At 38.1% G+C, this 19,563-nt stretch overlaps 1 protein-coding gene across 3 annotated transcripts in view; it reads left to right on the top strand.

Moving 5' to 3' along the window:
* The window catches only part of ATAD2 (ATPase family AAA domain containing 2), a 64,419-nt gene that overhangs the window by 4,706 nt on the left and 40,150 nt on the right, over nucleotides 1-19,563 (top strand). For all 3 annotated transcript variants that reach the window (XM_006157531.3, XM_006157530.3, XM_006157532.3), the window contains exons 2-9: nucleotides 6,405-6,553; nucleotides 9,845-9,894; nucleotides 10,948-11,110; nucleotides 11,751-11,853; nucleotides 12,118-12,205; nucleotides 13,066-13,239; nucleotides 14,126-14,243; nucleotides 17,204-17,311. In XM_006157531.3, coding sequence (XP_006157593.1) covers nucleotides 6,405-6,553; nucleotides 9,845-9,894; nucleotides 10,948-11,110; nucleotides 11,751-11,853; nucleotides 12,118-12,205; nucleotides 13,066-13,239; nucleotides 14,126-14,243; nucleotides 17,204-17,311 — 953 coding nt within the window. The remainder of the gene's footprint in view (nucleotides 1-6,404; nucleotides 6,554-9,844; nucleotides 9,895-10,947; nucleotides 11,111-11,750; nucleotides 11,854-12,117; nucleotides 12,206-13,065; nucleotides 13,240-14,125; nucleotides 14,244-17,203; nucleotides 17,312-19,563) is intronic.

Here is a 19,563-nt window from a genome sequence, read left to right as displayed (position 1 = left end):
TCCCTTTGTGTTCATTTTGGTTAATTACTGGAAGATGGCGGTTTTGGCCAAAAGGCGGGATTATACCTTTTGAAAACAAACTACTACCTTCTATAAATCAGAGCACATGTGATAAACCAATTTAAAATGATAGGGTTTTTTGGTGAACATGGGATTGGATCAAAAGAAATGGATAGTCTTGAGAGGGAATATATTCATACTGACAAGTCCACCAATACCAAAATGAAACATGCCTTGTACTTGGAATATTTTATAAGTTGGCCTTCCACTCAGTACATTTGATTGAAATATACCTTGGCCTCCATAGTACATCAGTTAGGCATTTCAGAGTCTTAACTTTCCAATCACCTGATAGCCTTTGGATATTTCTTAGTCTGTTCAGTCCGTTACTTTTATAAATGGCTGAATTTATTTATATTAATTCATTAACTTGAATTTTTCTTAGTCTAATATCACAGGGTGACCTTCAAGTTCTGAAGGTATCTTGTCGTCTTCATCAATTAGATTAGTTATGTTAATATATAATTATATTAATTATATTCTACGTACACATTAAAATGTGATCTCATTCAGCTATACTTATGGATTTTTTTTCTCTCATCTTGTATGGATACCCTGAATGGTATATTGTTATGATAGCTTTGTCTTTTTGTTTTTTTAAACTTTTATTTTCATTCTAACAATCTTAGAACTTTGGATGTTTTTTCTGTGGTTTCTTTTTCCCTCAGAGTCAGAGTAACTCTTATCTATTTGTGTACTTTCGTATGTGTGAGGCTCTTTGGATTTCTGTACAATTAGGGTTGTTTCTCATGTTCAAGAGTCACTTAAAAGATGCATGGTAGGGTTTTTTTTTTAAAGAATTATTTAATTTAATTTTATTTATTATTATTATTTTCCAGTTTGTTGAGAGAGAAAGTGAGAAAGCAAGCCACCAGGTTCAGAACTTGAACTGTGGTTGGCCATGTGGGAGTCCAGCACCCTTAACCACTATGCCACCTGCCAGCCCCGCATAGTAGTTTTTTGGGGGTGATGATTGTGCATTATTTTTGGGTTGTATTTACTTACTTTTATAGAAAGAATTGCTTTATTTAACTACTTATTTATTCATTTATTTTAATTTGACTAGAGAGGGACAGAGTGTGAGAGAGAGAGAAAAAGAAAGCAAGCCATCAGGTCTGGGACTCAAACGACAGTCGGCCATGTGGGAAGCTAGTGCCTTTAATCACCATGCCACCTGCCGGCTCTGTGTTTATCTTCCTACATTAAAAAAAAAAATTGCTATGGGACGTGTGTACTTGTTGGGTGAGGAGGAAGAAGAAAACACCCTTCAGGGCCATGGCCACGCAACCTGTGTTCTCCTTTTGGGGTGTTGTGCATACACACACACTCACTCCAGCAGTGGGTGGTGGGTAAATGGACTCAAACCATAGAGTTTGCCCGGTGGGATCCAGCCACCTTTACCACCATGCTATTGACTGATCCTACCCACATATTTATCCTCCCATGTGTTGGGTAAAAATAAAAAAGCAAGAACCTGTTGTAGTATGTAGAAGGTACAGTTTTTTTTTAACTGTACCTTCTACATATTGTAGTATGTTTTTAACTGTACCTTCTACATATTGTAGTATGTAGTTAAAAAAACTGTACCTTCTACATACTACAACATGTTAAAAAAACTATGTTTAAAACTACTTATTTATTTAAAAGTCTGAAAAAAATGTTCTAAACTCAACATTGATGTATACAACATACAGATTTTCTTAAAATTTGAAGTATAACACAGTGCTGAAAAATGAAAAGCATACACCTCAACGAAATGTGACAAAGCATACATAGGGAGATTCTGACATGTGGCAATGAATGTGCTCTCGAGAATGACAACATGGTCACTCTGCATTCACACATATAACAGAAAGGGCCCACGATTTTCGGTTTAGAAGTTGCAGCTTAGAAAGCATAGAGCAGCTGGGCTGGCCCTGTTCCCTAGTGGATAAGGTAGCCACATTTCCCCTGGCTGACTACACTTCAAATCCTGGCCTCAGCATATTGAAAAACATTTGTACATGTGTACCCCAAATCCCAACAGGATAAAGAAATGGAAAAGGAAGTGTGATGTGGTCACACCCCATCGGGGTGCTTTCTCTTTCTCTCTCCCTTTCTCTGTCTCTCTTTGTTGTGTTTACATGCCTTCCAGCAATTATAAAAATAAAGAAAGCAGAAGTTAGGACAGAAATCTCAAGAAATAATATTAAGGTTAGATTACAATCAACCAATCTGGAGCTTAGAAGACTGGTTAACAGATAACAGTAGTAGCAACTGCTATGTAAGTAGTACGTACCAGACAGTATCTAATAGATCAACACATGTATTTGCCCTGTGAAGTACCTATTTTCCTCATTACGGGTATGAGGGGGTGTCTTACACTCAGTACACGTGGTTGCGTTATTCATTGATGTTACATGAGGTATGGGAAACTAAAGCACAGAGAGCTTAGGTAATGTACGTAAGATTACACAATTCTAAGTGACATGCCAAAAATCAAAGTAGGCATTCTGTCACCAGAATTCTGGTTCTTAATTAAAGCACAGTTAACACAATAGACAAAACAAAGAACACTAGAGTTAAAATTAGGGTTATAGTAATAGGAATGGGGAGAGAAATGACACATAATACAGGAAAGGGGGTCTGAGAATCGTTCAGATACAGGAAGAGAAGACAGTGTTGTTTCCAGCTAAAGAGGAGAGCAGTAGACTATTGAGAATACTATATCAGAATTTGATAAGAGATTAGGATACGTATCTTTGAGGCCCAGCAAAACACAAAGAACTACAGAGATTTGAAACAATGGTTGTATTTTAAAGGCGAGAAAAAGTTGAATCATGTAGCTAAGAATATCATAAAGGGACCAGCAGATGGCATAATGGCCATGTCGGTGGACTCTCATGTAGTTGACAGTGGTTCGAGTCTAGGACCTGGTGGCTTAAACTCACGCCTGGCACATGTGTGTGCGTGTCCAAGATCCTGGGAGGAGAATGGAGAAGGGATTGCGGTATGGCTATCTCCCCAGGGGGTGATTTCTCGCTTTCTGTCTCTCTGTCTCTCTCTGTCTCTGTGGTGAGTGCATGAGCTCTATAGCAAAAACCTTTAAAAAAAATGAAATTGTTATGTCAGACTTCACATGTATCCACTGGGAACTAAAAAACAATTGTTTGATAGGTTGTGGAATGTTAAATACCTAAACAAGCTCTTTTAGCATTTAGTAATTTTACCATGATTCTTTACTCTTTAATAAAAAAAATCACCAGAGGATGTGTGGACTTGCCAGGGAGTGAGAGAAAGAGAGAAAGCTCATGCAAGTGGGCCCACTGTCTCTCTCAAGTCACCAGGTCTAGGACTTGAACCATATACTTGGCCCTGTGGGATCCAGCCACCTCAGTCATCTTGGCACATACTGGCCCTTAATCTGCATTTTTAATCCATTTAATGCACAGGATTTTATCTTAATAAAAAATATTTTCATGGGGACCATGAAAATATTAGCATAATGGCTATGTCGCAGGACTCCATGTAGTCGACCACAGTTCGTGTCCCGGACTCAGTGGCTTAAAACTCACGCCAGGCATGTGTGCATGTGTGCCCAAGATCCTGAGAGGAGAATGGAGGAGAAGGGATTGCGGCATGACCATCCTCCCTGGGGGGTGATTTCTCGCTTTCTGTCTCTATGTCTCTCTCTGTCTGGCGAGCGCAAGCGCCCTATAGCGAAAACCTCTCCAGCAAAAAAAAAAATATATGTATATTTTCATGATTAAAAGTCATTAATCAATTATCATTTCATACTTTTAAAACAAAATTTGATGTTTTTTTCCTCTTTTCTGTGAACACAAATTTCTAAGAAAAAATTTTTGTGAATTAAGTTATCATAATTACTAAATGCTTAATCCATCAAAACAACAAAAACATGCCTAATTTGATTTAAAATGGTTAAACATAGAAGGTGAGATTTCTTTAGATTCCATGAGATTAATTCATGTATCTGTGGTGTATTTTATTGCTGTAGCTCTCTCTTTATAAATGTAAGCGCTGCAAAACACTGTTCATGGAAGTAGATAGTAATGCAGGGAGTTTTGTTATCTCCTCCACTCGGTTTTCCTGGCTTGCACATCAAAAATTACTTGCCTAAAATTATTTTCAATGGTCTCTTAGCTTTATTAACGTTTTTCAATTTTGTTAAAAGCAAAGAATTTTAAACATGGATAAGGATTTGTTGTCTTGCTTAGTCATTCAGTTTCTAAACACTTTCATCAATATTTTTACTTTGACTTTATAAAGGTTTTTGATGCCTTGAGGCACTCCATAATGGTGAGATTCAGAACTGGTGGGAGGAAGGACTTTCTTTTGTAAAATAGGAGGAAGGTAGATGAATGGAATTCATTGTGTCTTTTCAGGCAGGTCAGGTTTATGAAAGACTGCTTATGGAAGTTGAGAATCAGGAAATAGATTCCTTTGAAATATTTTTTGGCAAGTCTTATGTCACACTACACCAATCTAAGATGTACATCTATGTTTTAAGAATAATACACTTACATACGGTGTAGGCTTTTTCTTTTTTCCAAGTATTCTTAAATAATAGGTACAATGACAAAAGTGGTAATAAATCATATGCATTTAATGTTTCAAGAAGTACTTGTCTAGTTTTTACACAAATCTTTGTGGTCTAAATATTCTTATTTTTTGTGAACCAAGCAAGTATTCTTCCCAAAACAAAATTAAATTCCTTGGTAAAACAAAATAAGGTAACACATTAAAGCCAGCCTTGGGGAGGTAGACAGGGAGTGGTTTTGTTTTTTGTTTTTTGTTTTTTGGGGTTTTTTGGTTTTTTTCCCCCTAAAACATTGCCTGAGTTTTAAAGTGATCAGTTTTTGGAGTAGTAAGACATTGAATTATAGAGTTGTTTTGTACCTTTGATTTTCTTGGGGGTTTTTTTGTGGCCAGATAGCATATATGCACGCACGAAAGAGAGAGGGAGAATGAGGCCTGGTCATGCCACAGATTTTCCCCTGTTATTTCTTCATTCTGTCAGTTTGCTAGGCATGCATGCATGTATAAGGCCAGTGTGTTATTTTTTTTTTTTCCCCAAGCTGCAGAGGCTAGGATTCAAACTGTGATTGGCCATGTGGGATCTGACTACCTCTGCACATCTTAATTGTTGTACTATAGGGCTGGCCTTCTACATGACTTCTAGTGTAAAAATACACTTTATGTGCTTTCAGAGAGGTGTGTATGAACTTTTGAATACTTTATGATAGAACCTCTCTATAACTCACAAAGTAGCATACTGCCTTGGAGAGCTTCTAGTCTATTGAATAAAAACAAAAGTGCATGAAGCTCTGTGGTATTTACAACAGGTAAGTATACCTCAACAGTTTTTGAATTCTGCTGTTGCATGAAATTGGGAAAAACAGGTAGAGTTAACTTTACTTCATCCAAACCAGAATTTTAATTCTGATAGTCCAGTTACTTTAAGGTTGCTACCAGTGGTCGGGTGCCAGGTAATGTTTGTTCTTTTATTTGTGTGTGAGTGTGTGCTTGCATGTATCTTTCTTAGGTGTTTCTAGTTTCTGTCGCCTTAAAATACATGAGTACCTACTATCATGAACTGTTACAATTAAAATTTTTTCTTTGTATCTATTTAATTTTATTTGTGATAGAGCATATGCACGTGCACTTGAGGGTAAGAGATGTGAACGCTCTCCACAGGTTTGGCCATACTCGATCCCCTTCCTCCAGTCCTCTAGCTCGGCAGATCAGAGCTTGGGCACCTGTGCTCATGCCCAAGTGTGATCAGGCTGACCAGGCAGGGATTCCAGTGACGGTGCATGTGGGACCAGGCTTCTCTTGAGCTTTGCATTACTGCTGTGCTAAGGAGCCAGCCCAAACTATTAGGTTTTTTTGGTCTGCTTTGTACTTAATCGCTAGAGGATAAGTGTGCTTGCTTGAGAGAGAGAGAGGGAGAAAACATCCCACAATGAGGCAAGGTCACACTGCATTCCCTTTCCCTTCATTTCTCCATCTGTCGGAATTGGGGGCGTGCACACACAGGCAAGCCCAGGTCTGAACTGCAGTTGATCGCGTGGTAAGAAACTTCACTCTAGACTACTTGTTATGAAATAGAACTTATAGCCAACATATTTTATATTAGGTATTTCATAGAGAATCTTGCTATTCATTTATCATGAACTGATTGTTTAGTTTCTTGGAGATGCAAAATGATTCTACATGAAAAGTAAATGTTACTGACTTGTAATCAGAAATTCTTAGGAGTTTAAGTTGAGGATTTTTAACTAAGTAAAACTTTTAATTTTCAATTAAGAAAAACTTAGTGACTTTCTTAATTTTTATTAAAGGATGGATCTTCAGTTAAGGAAGTCAAAACTTTCCACCGGACACCTGCTTTAAGATCTTTGAGGAAGAATGCACAGACTTCTTCGGATTCTAGTTTTGATAAGAATATGGAAATAACAGAGAAACATACGAATGGCAGGCATTTTACAAGGTAAATCAAGATGGTCAAGCAGTAATTCAAAATAGTAGTAATTTGGGAATTGGGTTTAATTTTAGAAGTATTCTTGACTAGTTATCTAGATTTTTAGGTAATAAAATATTTATTTGAAATGAAATTGTCACAAATGAATAATTGAATTAAAAATTAACATATATACAGTTGCTTGTCTTTATTTTCTTGTTCAAAATGGTATTTATAATATGTATAGGTGCAACTGATAAGGTTGGTTGGTGCAGTTCATAGTTCTTTATATGGAGAAAAATGCTGACAAGGATGCAGAGAAAAGAGAACTCTTTTATATGTTTTTTTTATTTTTTCGTTTCCTTTTTTTTTTTTTTTGGAGAGGTTTTTGCTATGGGGCGCGTCCACTCAAGCACCAGACAGAGAGAGACAGAGAGACAGAAAGCGAGAAATCACCCCCCGGGGGGATGGCCATGCCGCAGTCCCTTCTCCTCCATTCTCCTCTCGGGATCACGGGTGCGCACGCACACACGCCTGGCGTGAGTTTTAAGTCACCCGGTCCGGGACGCGAACTGCGGTCAACTATGTGGGAGTCTAGCAACATAGCCATTACGCTAACTGCTGGTCCCAACTCTTATGTATTGTTGGGAGTGTAGATTAGTTTAGCCTTTATGAAAAACAGTATGATGGTTCCTTAAAAAAAAAAGCAAACAGTTCCTAAAATTAGAACTGCCCTATGATCCAGTAATCTAACTATTAGGCATATATCAGAAGGGAAGGAATCAGTGTGTCATAAAGATATCTGCACCAGTTTTACTGCAGTGCAGTTCACAATAGCTAAGACATGGGATCCTTAACTGTCCATTAGCACATGAATGGAGGAAGAAGATGTGTGAGTCACAAGGAAATACACAATGGAATACAACTCAACCAGGAAAAATAATGAAATCTTGTCATTTGAGGCCAAATAAATAAGCCTGGAGGACATTATGTTAAGTAAAATAAACCATGTGCCAAGAGAGAAATACTAGACGTTCTCTTTCATGTGGAAAGTGGGGGAAAAAATACCTCAAGAAGTAGAATCAGATAATGACTACTGTATTCTAGAAAGAATTGGGGGAAGGACAGATCTTGATTAATGGAAACAAAATTCTAGATAGACCAGAATGAAATCTGGTGTTATAAAATGCAGTAAACAATTTACTGTGTATTTCAGAGTAACTGAAAATGAGGATTTTGCATTTTCCCTGAGATGATGGGTGTACCATCAGTGCTTCTGACTTAATCAACACACAATACATTCTGTGTTGACAAATCACATTGTACCCCACAAATAAGTATAATTGTGTCTATAGGAAATGGGATAAAAGCTTTTATTGCATGGATATATCATGTTCTGTTTATTTATCAGCTGATGGGTATTTGGATTATTTCCATTTTTTGGCCATTACGAATAATTATATGAACATTGATAGGCAAATTTTTGTGTGGATATAGGTTTTTGATTCTTTTTGGTATATGAGGGGACCTCGAAGTTTGTAGATGAATAGGGGGTAGATGGTGGTACAGCAGTAAAACTCAGTGCTCTGCTAGGCTGACTCACGTGAGAAGGTTCCAAGTTCACATCTGAGACCTCACTGAGCACACACAGTATGAGTGCACCCGTGGTCTGGGGCTGACGGAAGTTGGGGGTAGATCACAGCATCAGGATCCTATTAGGTTGCCGTCTCCTTGTTTCTGTCTTTCTCTTCACTCGTGGAAGAAGCAAACTTGAAAAAATACTTTAAGAAAAATTAGTAGAAAAATGTAATTAAAGTACGAGTTTATTTTGGTGGAAAATTCTGAAATTCACACATAGTTTTTTCATAATACATACTTTGTCTTCTCTCTCCCTCTTTCCTCCTTCCCCTTTCCCACCCTCCCCCTTTTGACCTAGGGTATGTGCAGTCACCTGGGAGGGAGAGAGGGAAAGTGAAAGCACTCCCTTGAGAAATGATCATACTGCAGTCCCTTCTTCATTTCTCCTTCCTTTCAGAATTGTGGGCTCACACACTCACACTCTGTGTTTCCCAAGTCGTGTGCAGTCGGCCATGTGAGACTTGGCTGCCTTAACCACCACACCACAGCCTGGTTCTGGGGGATACTTGTTATATAAAAATCCTTTCCATGGGACCAGCAGATGGTGTAATGGCTATGTTGCTGAACTCCCATGTAGTCAACTGCAGTTCAAGTCCTGGACCCAGTGGCTTAAACTCACGCCAGACCCTTGTGCGTGTGTGCCCAAGATCCTGAGAGGAGAATGGAGGAGAAGGGATTGTGGCGTGGCCATCCCCCTGGGGGGTGATTTCTTGCTTTCTGTCTCTCTGTCTCTGTCTTTCTGGCGAGTGCACGCTTCCTATAGTAAAAATCCCCCCACCCCCCAATAAAACCTCTCCTTTTATTCAGATCATTATTATAAATACTGTTTTGTTATTTTACATGTAGTAATATCATTATCTGTTTGTATAGACCTTATATAAAACAGCCCACAGTGTTTATAGGCTCTGCTTTATGTACATTTCCTTATCCTTTTCATGATTTCCAGTGTGCTTCACTGCAGTCATCTCTTCACTACCTACTAGGCTGACACTAGGAAGGTTCTACATTCACATCTGAATACTTTCCTGAGTACACCTCCCTTGGTACATTAAGATAGTGTTCAATCTGCTTGGTTCTCAAAGATCAGACCAAGATGGATATATTCTTAGAAAAATACAGAAAGATCTGAGTAACTGTGCCTTGTAGTCAGGGTCTATATATTCCTTTGATCGTAGCATCTTTGCTAGGTTCCAGTGATCGGGGATGGTCTTCAAGGCATTTACAAAACCTCTGAAGTGATATTTAAACTTGTGTATAAACACAGATATTCTCAAACTAGTTTTTCAGTGCCTTTTAGGTTTTCTTGGTCTTTGGGTATTTATTCTCCAGGCTGACTCTTTGTCTTAGTTTGTATTATAGAAAAGGGTTTAAAGCTTGGTCCAGGGAACCAGCAGTTAGCGTAATGGCTATGTCGCTGGACTCCCATGTAGTCGACCGCAGTTCACGTCCCGGACCCGGTGGCTTAAAACTCACACCGGGCGCATGTGCGTGTGTGCCCAAGATCCTGAGAGGAGAATGGAGGCGAAGGGATTGCGGCGGGACCATCCCCCCCTGGGGGGTGATTTCTCGCTTTCTGTCTCTATGTCTCTGTCTGGCGAGCGCACGCGCCATATAGCGAAAATCTCTCTCGCAAAAAAAAAAAAGCTTGGTCCATTATTTTGAATTATTTATTTCTTCATGTAGGCAGTTGGCTAGACAACAGGCTGACAAAAAAAGAGAAGAGTGCAAAGAAGGTAAGTAATGTCAAAAGTATTTCAGATTTTAAAAACGTGTAATTAATATTTTGTTTATAGGTTTATTGAGACACATATAATAAACTACATATTTTTAATAAATGTACATATTTTAGAGTTTGTTAGATTTTGACAAAGTGTATGCCATGAAAACCATCACCAAAATAAGATAGTGAAGATAATCGCTCCCCTCCACAATCCCACAAAAATTTTCATTAAGACTTTTCATAATTCTTCCTGGTACTTCTAGCTCTTCTTCTCACTTCTCCACCCACTTCAACCCCTCACCGCAGATTCCTGAGCAACCACTAGTATGCTTCCTTTTATTATAGATTAGTTTCCATTATCTAGAGTTTTATGTAAGTAGAATCACATGGTATGCTTTTTTTTTTTTTTTTAATTTGCTATAGGGTAATTTAATTTGCCCAAGAGAGATAGAGGGAGAGTGAGAAGGCACTTCCCAGAGGATGGCTATGCCACAGTCTCCTCTCTGTTCTCTTCTCTGGATTTTGGACACGTGTGCATGTGCGCTTGCTCATGGTCTTTTCAAGTTGCTGAGTCCAGGACTTGAACCACCCATTCGACCATGTGGAATTCAGCCTCTTAACCACTGTACCACCACCAGCTGGCCCAGTATGCCTTTGTTTGTTGGGTCTGACTTCTTTCACTCAGCATAATTACTTTGAGTTTTATCCATGTTGTTCCATTATAAGCATACACCACAATTTTTTATCTCGTTATCTTTTGATGAACTTAGATTTCAATCTGAGTCTACCACAAAGCTCCTTTTAACATTCCTGTAGAAGTTTTTATATTATTTATCTTTGCTTTTGGGAGTAGAAGGGCGGATTCATATGGTAGTTATATACTGTAACTTTATTTTTCTAAATAAAGTTACAGTATATTTTTATTTTGTTTTAAAAAAAGATGTTATTGTTAAGATATAATTTTGTTATATGACAGTGTTGATATTCAGTTTTTTATTTCAGAATTATTTTATAAATACTGTTATTTCACATCTTTCTATTTATTTTTATGTACACATCTGTGAAGACAAAATGATTCCAATTACTCGGTCATTGAGGACTAGAAACATTGTTCAAACTGCAAAGCACTTGCACGAAAATGGTGATGTTGAAGTTCGACGCAGTTGTAGGATTAGAAGTCGGTATAGTGCTGTTAACCAGTCCATGTTATTTGACAAACTTATAACAAAGTAAGTAAACATTCCTTAGATCAAGATGACTTAGCTGGTAAAAAGCTTTATTTTTTTTGGAGAGGTTTTTGCTATAGGGAGTGTGCGCTCACCAGAAAGACAGAGAGAGACAGAGAGACAGAAAGCAAGAAATCACCCCCCAGGGGGGATGGCCATGCTGCAATCCCTTCTCCTCTTGGGATCTTGGGCATGCATGCACACGCGCCCGGCGTGAGTTTAAGCCACCAGGTCTGAGACTCGAACCGTGGTTGACTACGTGGAGTCCAGCAACATAGCCATTACACTAACTGCTGGTCCCACAGAAAGCTTTTTGTTGGGGAAGAACTGTGAATTTCTACCAGCTTGAACATTTAGCACATTCAGTTTGTATAAAGCATAAAGGAGAATTAGAGATCTTTGTTATAATTCTATGTATTTATTTAAATTTTAAGAAAGAAATATTAAAATATTTTTATGCAAGTAAGCCAGTGATCTTTTATGCTAATATTTATGCAGATATTTAAAACTTTAGCACCACAAGATTGTAATGAAAGATTTTTTTTTTAGTTTGCTATAGTGCTTGACCTAGAGACAGACAGAAATTTTTTTTAAAAATCTACTTTTATAATTTTAGCTTATGTTTATGTCATTTTTTAAAAAGCACTGCTGAAGCTGTACTGCAAAAAATGGATGACATGAAGAAGATGCGCAGACAACGAATGAGAGAACTTGAAGACTTGGGAGTGTTTAATGAAACGGAAGAAGTAAATATATTTTTCCATTAAAAGGATAATTTAATAATCTGTAGTATATCTAATCCATTTTTGGCTAAATTATTCATTAGTTTGTCCAGCATTTGTTTGCTTAATCACTAGTTACTGCTAAAATTGTAAGTTTATAATTATAAACGTCTTCATTTTAAACAAGGTTGAAGGGTCTTACTGAAATATTTTTATAAATAATTTTAAAATAAATATATATTAAACATATGTACTAAATGTTAATGTCTTTTATTTAAACATTTGTAGGGCAATCTTAATATGTACACAAGAGGAAAACAAAAAGATGTTCAAAGAACTGATGAAGAAACAACTGATAATCAAGAAGGCAGTGTGGGTTAGTCTTTTGTTCTGTCTTCTGGCTTTGAATATAAGATATTTTTACTTAGAAGGAAATAGCCTTTTTATTCAGAAGCTGTGACATTGGTGATAATTTGTGTGAGAGAGATCAGTAACTTGGGAGCAATCTGAGAATTGGTCATAATTTAAAAGGAAAAAAATGGGCTCAAGAGAGAGCTTAAAAGGATAGTATGTTTTATCCGGGAAAGTAATTGAAATCAATAATGCTAAAGCAAATAACATTGTTTGCTGATATGTCTACAGACAGCACATCATATATCTTGCTAACATTTTAGTTAACAAGTGATTAAAGTTGAGTTTTGCTCTTCTTTTAAGACTTATTACTTTAATCTATTGAAACTTTTCTTTAGTGAAAAACAGTTTTCTGAAATGTATTTAACTGTTGAGTAAAGATGTTTTACCATTATCATGCAAACTCAGTGACAGCCAGAAGGACTGAATGGAGTGCCAAACTTAAGTTTAAAAGATGAAAACTAAGAAGAGGAGGTGGTTAAAACTTCTCAACATGTTACATTAGCTGGGTAGCCTAAGTATAGCTATGAATGAAATTTGCAGGAACACTGGAAATTCCATTTCGGTACCTACTAACAATAGACTTCCAACTTATTTCTCTACTCCCCCTTTGTCCTTCCTCTAGATTTTTAAATTCTACATATTTTTACTTCATTTTAAAACCTCTTTATTTAATGTTGCAAAAGAATTAAAAGTTCTTTCTATGAACAATCTAGGAGTAGATCAATTTTAAAAGGTGCCTATTTCTCTCCGAACTCTCCTATGTTAAAAATTGTTAACATTTTGGTGAGTATCTTTGTGGAATTAAACGTTTCTTAATTGTAGAATCATCTGAAGAGGGTGAAGACCAAGAAGATGAAGATGATGGAGAAGATGATGATGACGATGATGAAGAAGAAGATGATGATGAAGAAGATGAAGAAGACGGAGAAGATAACCAAAAACGATACTACCTTAGACAGCGAAAAGCTACTGTTTACTACCAGGCTCCGTTGGAGAGTAAGTGCTCAGTGTGTGTGTGTGCGTGTGTGTGTGTGTATAATTGCTCCCCTAAGAGGACATGGACTTATATTAGTTTATTTTTACTGTTTCTCCTCTGTTATCTTTTTTTTTTTCTTTTTTGAGAGGTTTTTGCTATAGGGCGCATGTGCTCACTGGAAAGACAGAGACAGAGAGACAGAAAGCGAGAAATCATCCCCTGGGTGGTATGGCCATGCCGCAATCCCTTCTCCTCCATTCTATTCTTGGGATCTTGGGCACACACGCACACTCACCCGGTGTAAGTTTAAGCCACCAGGTCCGGGACTCGAACCACGGTCGATCACATGGAAGTCCAGCAACATAGCCATTACGCCAACTGCTGCTGATCCCCATTATCTTTATTTTAAAATATTTTTCATGTTTTTATTTGCTTAATACTCATGACTGTTGTCCTAATCTACCCTACATTTTGCAAGAAGTCTTTCCAAAGAATGTTAGCCTTGATCAAAGCAAATAATTGGGCTCTTATTTTGAAATTTTATGTCTGTCCTTATTTTAGATTGCAGAGATTTCTACTTTATTTATCAGTTTGTAAAACTAGGACTACTTTTGATTTATGCTGACATTGTACCTCAGTTCTTGTGAGCAGGGCTGATACCTGTTAGGCATCTGTACAATCGCAGTGGGTGTTTATGAACAGTGTGTGGTTTAGTTAGTTGGTGTACATATTTTGAACAGCAGCTGTGAGGACATAAATGATTTAAAACACAGTGAAATATTCTATCGTAGATATTTACTTGTACAATCATATAATGGAAGGCAGCACTTTCTTAAGTATTTAGATGAAGAGGAAAGTTACCTTCATACATAGCTATATGTTTTATATATATATTTCTTTTTTCAGAACCTCGTCACCAGAGAAAACCCAACATATTTTATAGTGGCCCAGCTTCTCCTGCAAGACCAAGATACCGATTATCTTCTGCAGGACCAAGAAGTCCTTATTGTAAACGAATGAACAGGTTTGGTTCTGAAACAGTGATTGATACATGACCATAATTGTGGCTTTGTTAGGACAGGATCATAGAGTCTAAAGGTTGAGAATATTAGGATAGAATTCTAATACTCTATATTTGGGGGAGCTTATGCCTTTAATTCTCTGATCTCCAATCCTAATGACTAGTTTCTGCTTTTGGTTCCACTGGTAGAAAGTGTTAGTTACTACCTTGTTAAGGTAGTTTATTCTGTTGTTTGATACTTTAATAATAGAGCTGCTGTTAACTCAGCGTTTACTGTATTCCCAGCTCTCTGTATTAAGCATTTTACACAGATTTGTTTTATTTAATCACCACATTAAGTTAGAATTCAGGTTTTATTCTCCCCCCCTTTTTTTGGGATATATAGAAATTTTTTAGGGTGTGTGTACTCGACAGAGACAGAAAAGGAGAGAGGGAAAATAGAAATCACTCCTAGAGGAATATGGCCAAACTGCATTTCCTTTTCCTTCATTCTCCTCTTGGGATTTTGGGCATGCACACACATGCCCAACGTCTTTTTCAAGCCATCAGGTCTGAGGCTCAAACCGCATACTTGGCCGTGTGGGGTCCAGCTGCCTCAACCTCCCTGCCATATGTTGGCCTGGGTTTAGTCTATCTTTTTTTTTTTGAGAGGTTTTTGCTATAGGGCGTGTGCACTCGCCAGACAGACAGAGACAGAGAGACAGAAAGTGAGAAATCACCCCCCAGGGGGGTGGCCACACCGCAATCCCTTCTCCTCCATTCTCCTCTCGGGATCTTGGGCACGCACGCACACGCGCCCGGCGTGAGTTTAAGCCACCGGGTCTAGGACTCAAACCGCGGTCAACTACGGGGGAGTCCAGTGACATAGCTATTACACTAACTGCTGGTCCTTAGTCTATCTTCAGATACAATCACAGACATATTTTTCTACCATGTGAAACGTTCTGAGTTACAGTTGCTTCTGGACTTACCATGATCCCAGTCATCCTTTCCTGGATGTACTTTAACTTGTTTTTCTTACATCGTAGAAGATGTTCATTTCCATTGACAATTTGAATTGTTTGTGGATTTCTTTTCCTTCTAAATCCCAGCAGTTGTTGCATGTCTATACAATTTAATTAGCAAGGAGGTAGTTCTTGATATTTCCTCATTCTTCTCAGTAATAATTTTTTTAATACAACGTGAATCCATTTTTATTCATTTCTTTTCATCATTTTAAATCCTTGAGGGGTACAGCATCACACAGATTCTATGTCCAATGGCCTTAGCAGGAAGGTTGCTTTAGAATTTGATTTGAATAATGCCACTGTTTCCATGGGCACAAGTAACCTTTCCCCAGATTACTCTGGTTTTATTTCGTTTGCCAACAGGAGTCACTGTGTTGCTTTTTGCTTTGTACACATAAACACACCTCTTGCCTGAATAGAATTCTATTTCATCTCGTGCATAAACACCTTCAATTTTTTCTTTTTAGAATTATTTTATTTAACTTTATTTATTCATTCATTTTAATTTGACCAAAGAGAGACACAGAGAGAGAGAGAGAGAAAGTGAGAAAGAAGCCACCAGGTCTGGGACTCGAACCTTGGTCAGCCATGTGGGAGTGTCCAGCACCTTAACCACCATGCCACCTGCTGGTCCCAAACACCTTCAATTTTAAGAGCTGTGTGCTCCCTTTGGTTTCTGAGACCCCGCTTATAGCCAGCAAAAATGGCCTTGGAGCACATCCTTCCAGACAGGGTTGCCTTTTACAAATCCTGTCCCCAGTAGTCCTCCATAGGCTCCAAGATGGCAGAAAGAGCAGTAATGAAAATAGTTTTTGATGCATTAGTACAGTCAGGGTAATAGTAGCATTATAGTAGTTCTTGAATGAGAAAACTAAAAGGGAAGCAAAAAAGTTACATTGATGTAGGAAATGTTACTTTTCCCTAGTATTATTAATTTGCTTAGAAGTAAGACTGAATTCCTGGGAGATTTTAACTATTTTAACAGTTTTGGAAGTCTCCTTGAAGCAAACTGTCTGGTCATGATTTGGTCATGGAAGGTAGTACATTTGCACTCACTAGAGAGAAAGAGAATGCACCCCACCTGGGGGGATGGCCACAGTAACATTCCCTTCTCCTTCACTCTCCTTTGGGATCTTGGGCACACATGCACTGTGCTCAGCGCTTTTTCCTAGCAGCTGGGTCTGGGTCTTAAGCTGCACGGTCAGCCGTGGGGAATCCACGCCTCGACCACCACACCACTGGCTGGCTCTCAACATGCACTTTGATTCGAGTTTTCCATAACTTCTTAAAGTTCCCTCATATACTTATGATGTTGAGAATACTTTTTAAAATAACGGACTCAAAGATTTCATTTCCCCCTTCCCCCCTTTTTTTTCTTTTCTTTTTTTGGAGAGGTTTTTGCTATAGGACCCGTGCACTCGCCAGACAGACAGAGACAGACAGAGAGACAGAAAGCGAGAAATCACCCCCCAGGGGGGTTGGTCACACCGCAATCCCTTCTCCTCCATTCTCCTCTCAGGATCTTGGGCACGCATGCACATGCGCCCAGTGTGAGTTTAAGCCACCCGGTCCGGGACTCGAACCATGGTCAACCATGTGGGAGTCCAGTGACATAGCCATTACGCTAACTGCTGGTCCCGCCCCCTTTCCCCTCTTTTCTCTGGTTTATATCAGCTTATATCTGATTTATCAAGATTAAGAAAATACCATGCCTGGACCATCCCATAATGTACTGAACATTTGGTTGTCGGCTCTACCACAGCCCTGTCTTTCCCTTTTTCTCAGGCATGTAAGTTTTTAAATTCCTTTGAAGAGACACAACCACCAAAGCTTAACTTCAGTGCTTCAGCAAATGTATTAATTTTATGATAAGCCTTTTGGATCATTACGTATTTCTGATGTTTTCAGTTTAATTTTCCAGCCTTCCCTTATCATGATTTTTGTTTTCCCCTATAGGCGAAGGCATGCAATCCATAGCAGCGACTCCACTTCCTCTTCCTCTTCTGAAGACGAACAGCACTTTGAGAGACGAAGGAAAAGGAGCCGTAATAGGGCTATCAACAGGTAAGAGCCACACTGATGCTTTTGAAACTGCCAGCTATCTTTTTTAAACCATGGTGAGAAAACAATAATTTAGGCATAGGTATAGCCTAGCTGATTAAAAAGTTGTATAATAGCTTAATATATAAACCAGAATACTGTCTTATTAGAAGTATCTATAGTTGAAACAAATAATAGGTTAGAACACTTGGGTTATGGGACCGGCAGGTTAGGGCCACTGTACTCCCACATGACTGACTGTGGTTCAAGTCCTGGACCTGGCATCTTGCTTTCTCACTTTCTCTCCTCTCTCTCTGGTAAAATTAAAATAATAATAATAAACAAAGTTAGATAAACTAATTCTTAAAAAAAAACAACTAGGGTTATGATTTCTTGCCAAGTCATATAAATTCTTCAAAATGGTACTTGAATACTGACTTGGGACCAGCAGTTAGCCTAATGGCTATGTCTCTGGACTCCCACGTAGTCAACCGCGGTTCACATCCCGGACCTGGTGGCTTAAAACTCATGCTAGGCGCATGTGTGTGTGTGCCCAAGATCCAGAGAGGAGAATAGAGGAGAAGGGATTGCAGCATGGCCATCCCCCCTGGGGAGTGATTTCTCTCTTTCTGTCTCTATGTCTCTCTCTGTCTGTCTGGCGAGCGCACGCACCCTATAGCATAAACTTCTAAAAATAAATAAATAAAAAGAATACTGACTTGAGGAAATAGCTATTTTCTTTTCCATTTCAAATGTATTTTTTAGATGATAGTAAATAATTGTTATTGTGAGACTCAAGGAAAATCGAAAGATTTAGTCATTTTATAACTCACTGTTGTGTACTGATCAATTCATTTGATTTTCACAGTTGTTACTTGATGTAGGTAAGGCAAGGATTATTTTCATTTTACAGGTAGTTGGGTGACCAAAAAGGTGGTACTTACATTCTAATAATAAAATATTCTTAGTTTAGAAACCAGTGCTTGACAAAGCCATTGGAACGTAATAATCCAAGAGACATGAGCAGTTATTCTCTGTACCCTAACCTCTGTTCTTGAATCATGTTAGAGCTTCCTCATTTAGTGCAGTAGCCTGTGGTTATCGAGTGCTCGAAACATAGTCTGAGTTGAGATGTACCGTAAGTTTCTGTGTAAAATATGTACTTGGATGTCAAAGAATTAGTACCAAAAAGAAGGATTTAAAATACCTGTTTTTAAAATAATTGATTGCATGTCGAAATGATAATACTTTAGCTATATTAAGATAAATGCATTATTAACATTAATTTCACTTTTTTTTCTTTGTTTAGGGTAGCTAATAGAAAATGTAAAATTATTTTTGTGACTTGCATTTCATGTCTGTTGGACATCTATGAGTAAGCTATCAGAAAGCTGGTATAGTTACAGCTTAGATTATCATTTGCCTTCATTCATAGAAAGGTACATCTAATCCTATGTATTCTGTGATATTTCTATGAATTATTTGAGAAATACTCCTTAAGAAGTAATAGCTAAAAACTTGTCCATCATAGATTTCACTATATACATTCTTCAAAGAGTTTGGGACTAGCGGGGATTGCCCCTTGGGGTGAGCTTGATGTGCTTTTACTTGTGTTCGGTTACAGCAGTCATTTTTTGCTTAGGCATTCTGGTCCAAATAGTTTTCTCTAAGAAGTAATTTTTTTTTTTTTAAGAGAGATTTTGCTAAAGGGCATGTGTGCTCACCAGAGAGACAAAAAGCAAGAAACGTCACCCCCAGGCGGGATGGCCATGCCACAGTCCCTTTGCCTCCATTCTCCTCTCAGAATTGTGGGCATGCATGAGTTTTAAGCCACTGTGTCCAGGACTTGAACTGCACCAACTACGTGGGAGTCCAGTGACGTAACCATTATGCCATCTGCTGGTTCCAGTAATTTCTTTTTTCCATCTATTAAATGAGTTGGTTCTTCTAGGTATCTTCTTTGCAACCTACTGTAATTGTTTCTGAAAAAATATTATGAAGCTTGTGATAAATTCTTGCTTGAAAATTGGTGTGGACCAAATGCTGGTAGACTGAATATTTTGCAAAGAATTATCACAGATCTGGAGACAGATTGCTTATGTTTGATTCTTGGCCCTGCCACTTACTAGTTGGATGGCTTGGGGCAAATTAATTACCCTTTATATGCCTTGGTTTTCTTTTAAAATAGGAAAAATAATAATACCTCATAAGGCTGTGAGGAGTAATGCTAATAGATGTAAAACACTTAAAATTGTATCTGGCAAATGGTAAAAACG

Source organism: Tupaia chinensis, unplaced genomic scaffold (genome assembly GCF_000334495.1).
Source record: "Tupaia chinensis unplaced genomic scaffold, TupChi_1.0 Scaffold000545_1, whole genome shotgun sequence".
Classification (NCBI taxonomy): domain Eukaryota; kingdom Metazoa; phylum Chordata; class Mammalia; order Scandentia; family Tupaiidae; genus Tupaia; species Tupaia belangeri.
The sequence above is the reverse complement of the archived record's forward strand: the minus strand, read 5'-3'. Positions and strand labels throughout refer to the sequence as shown.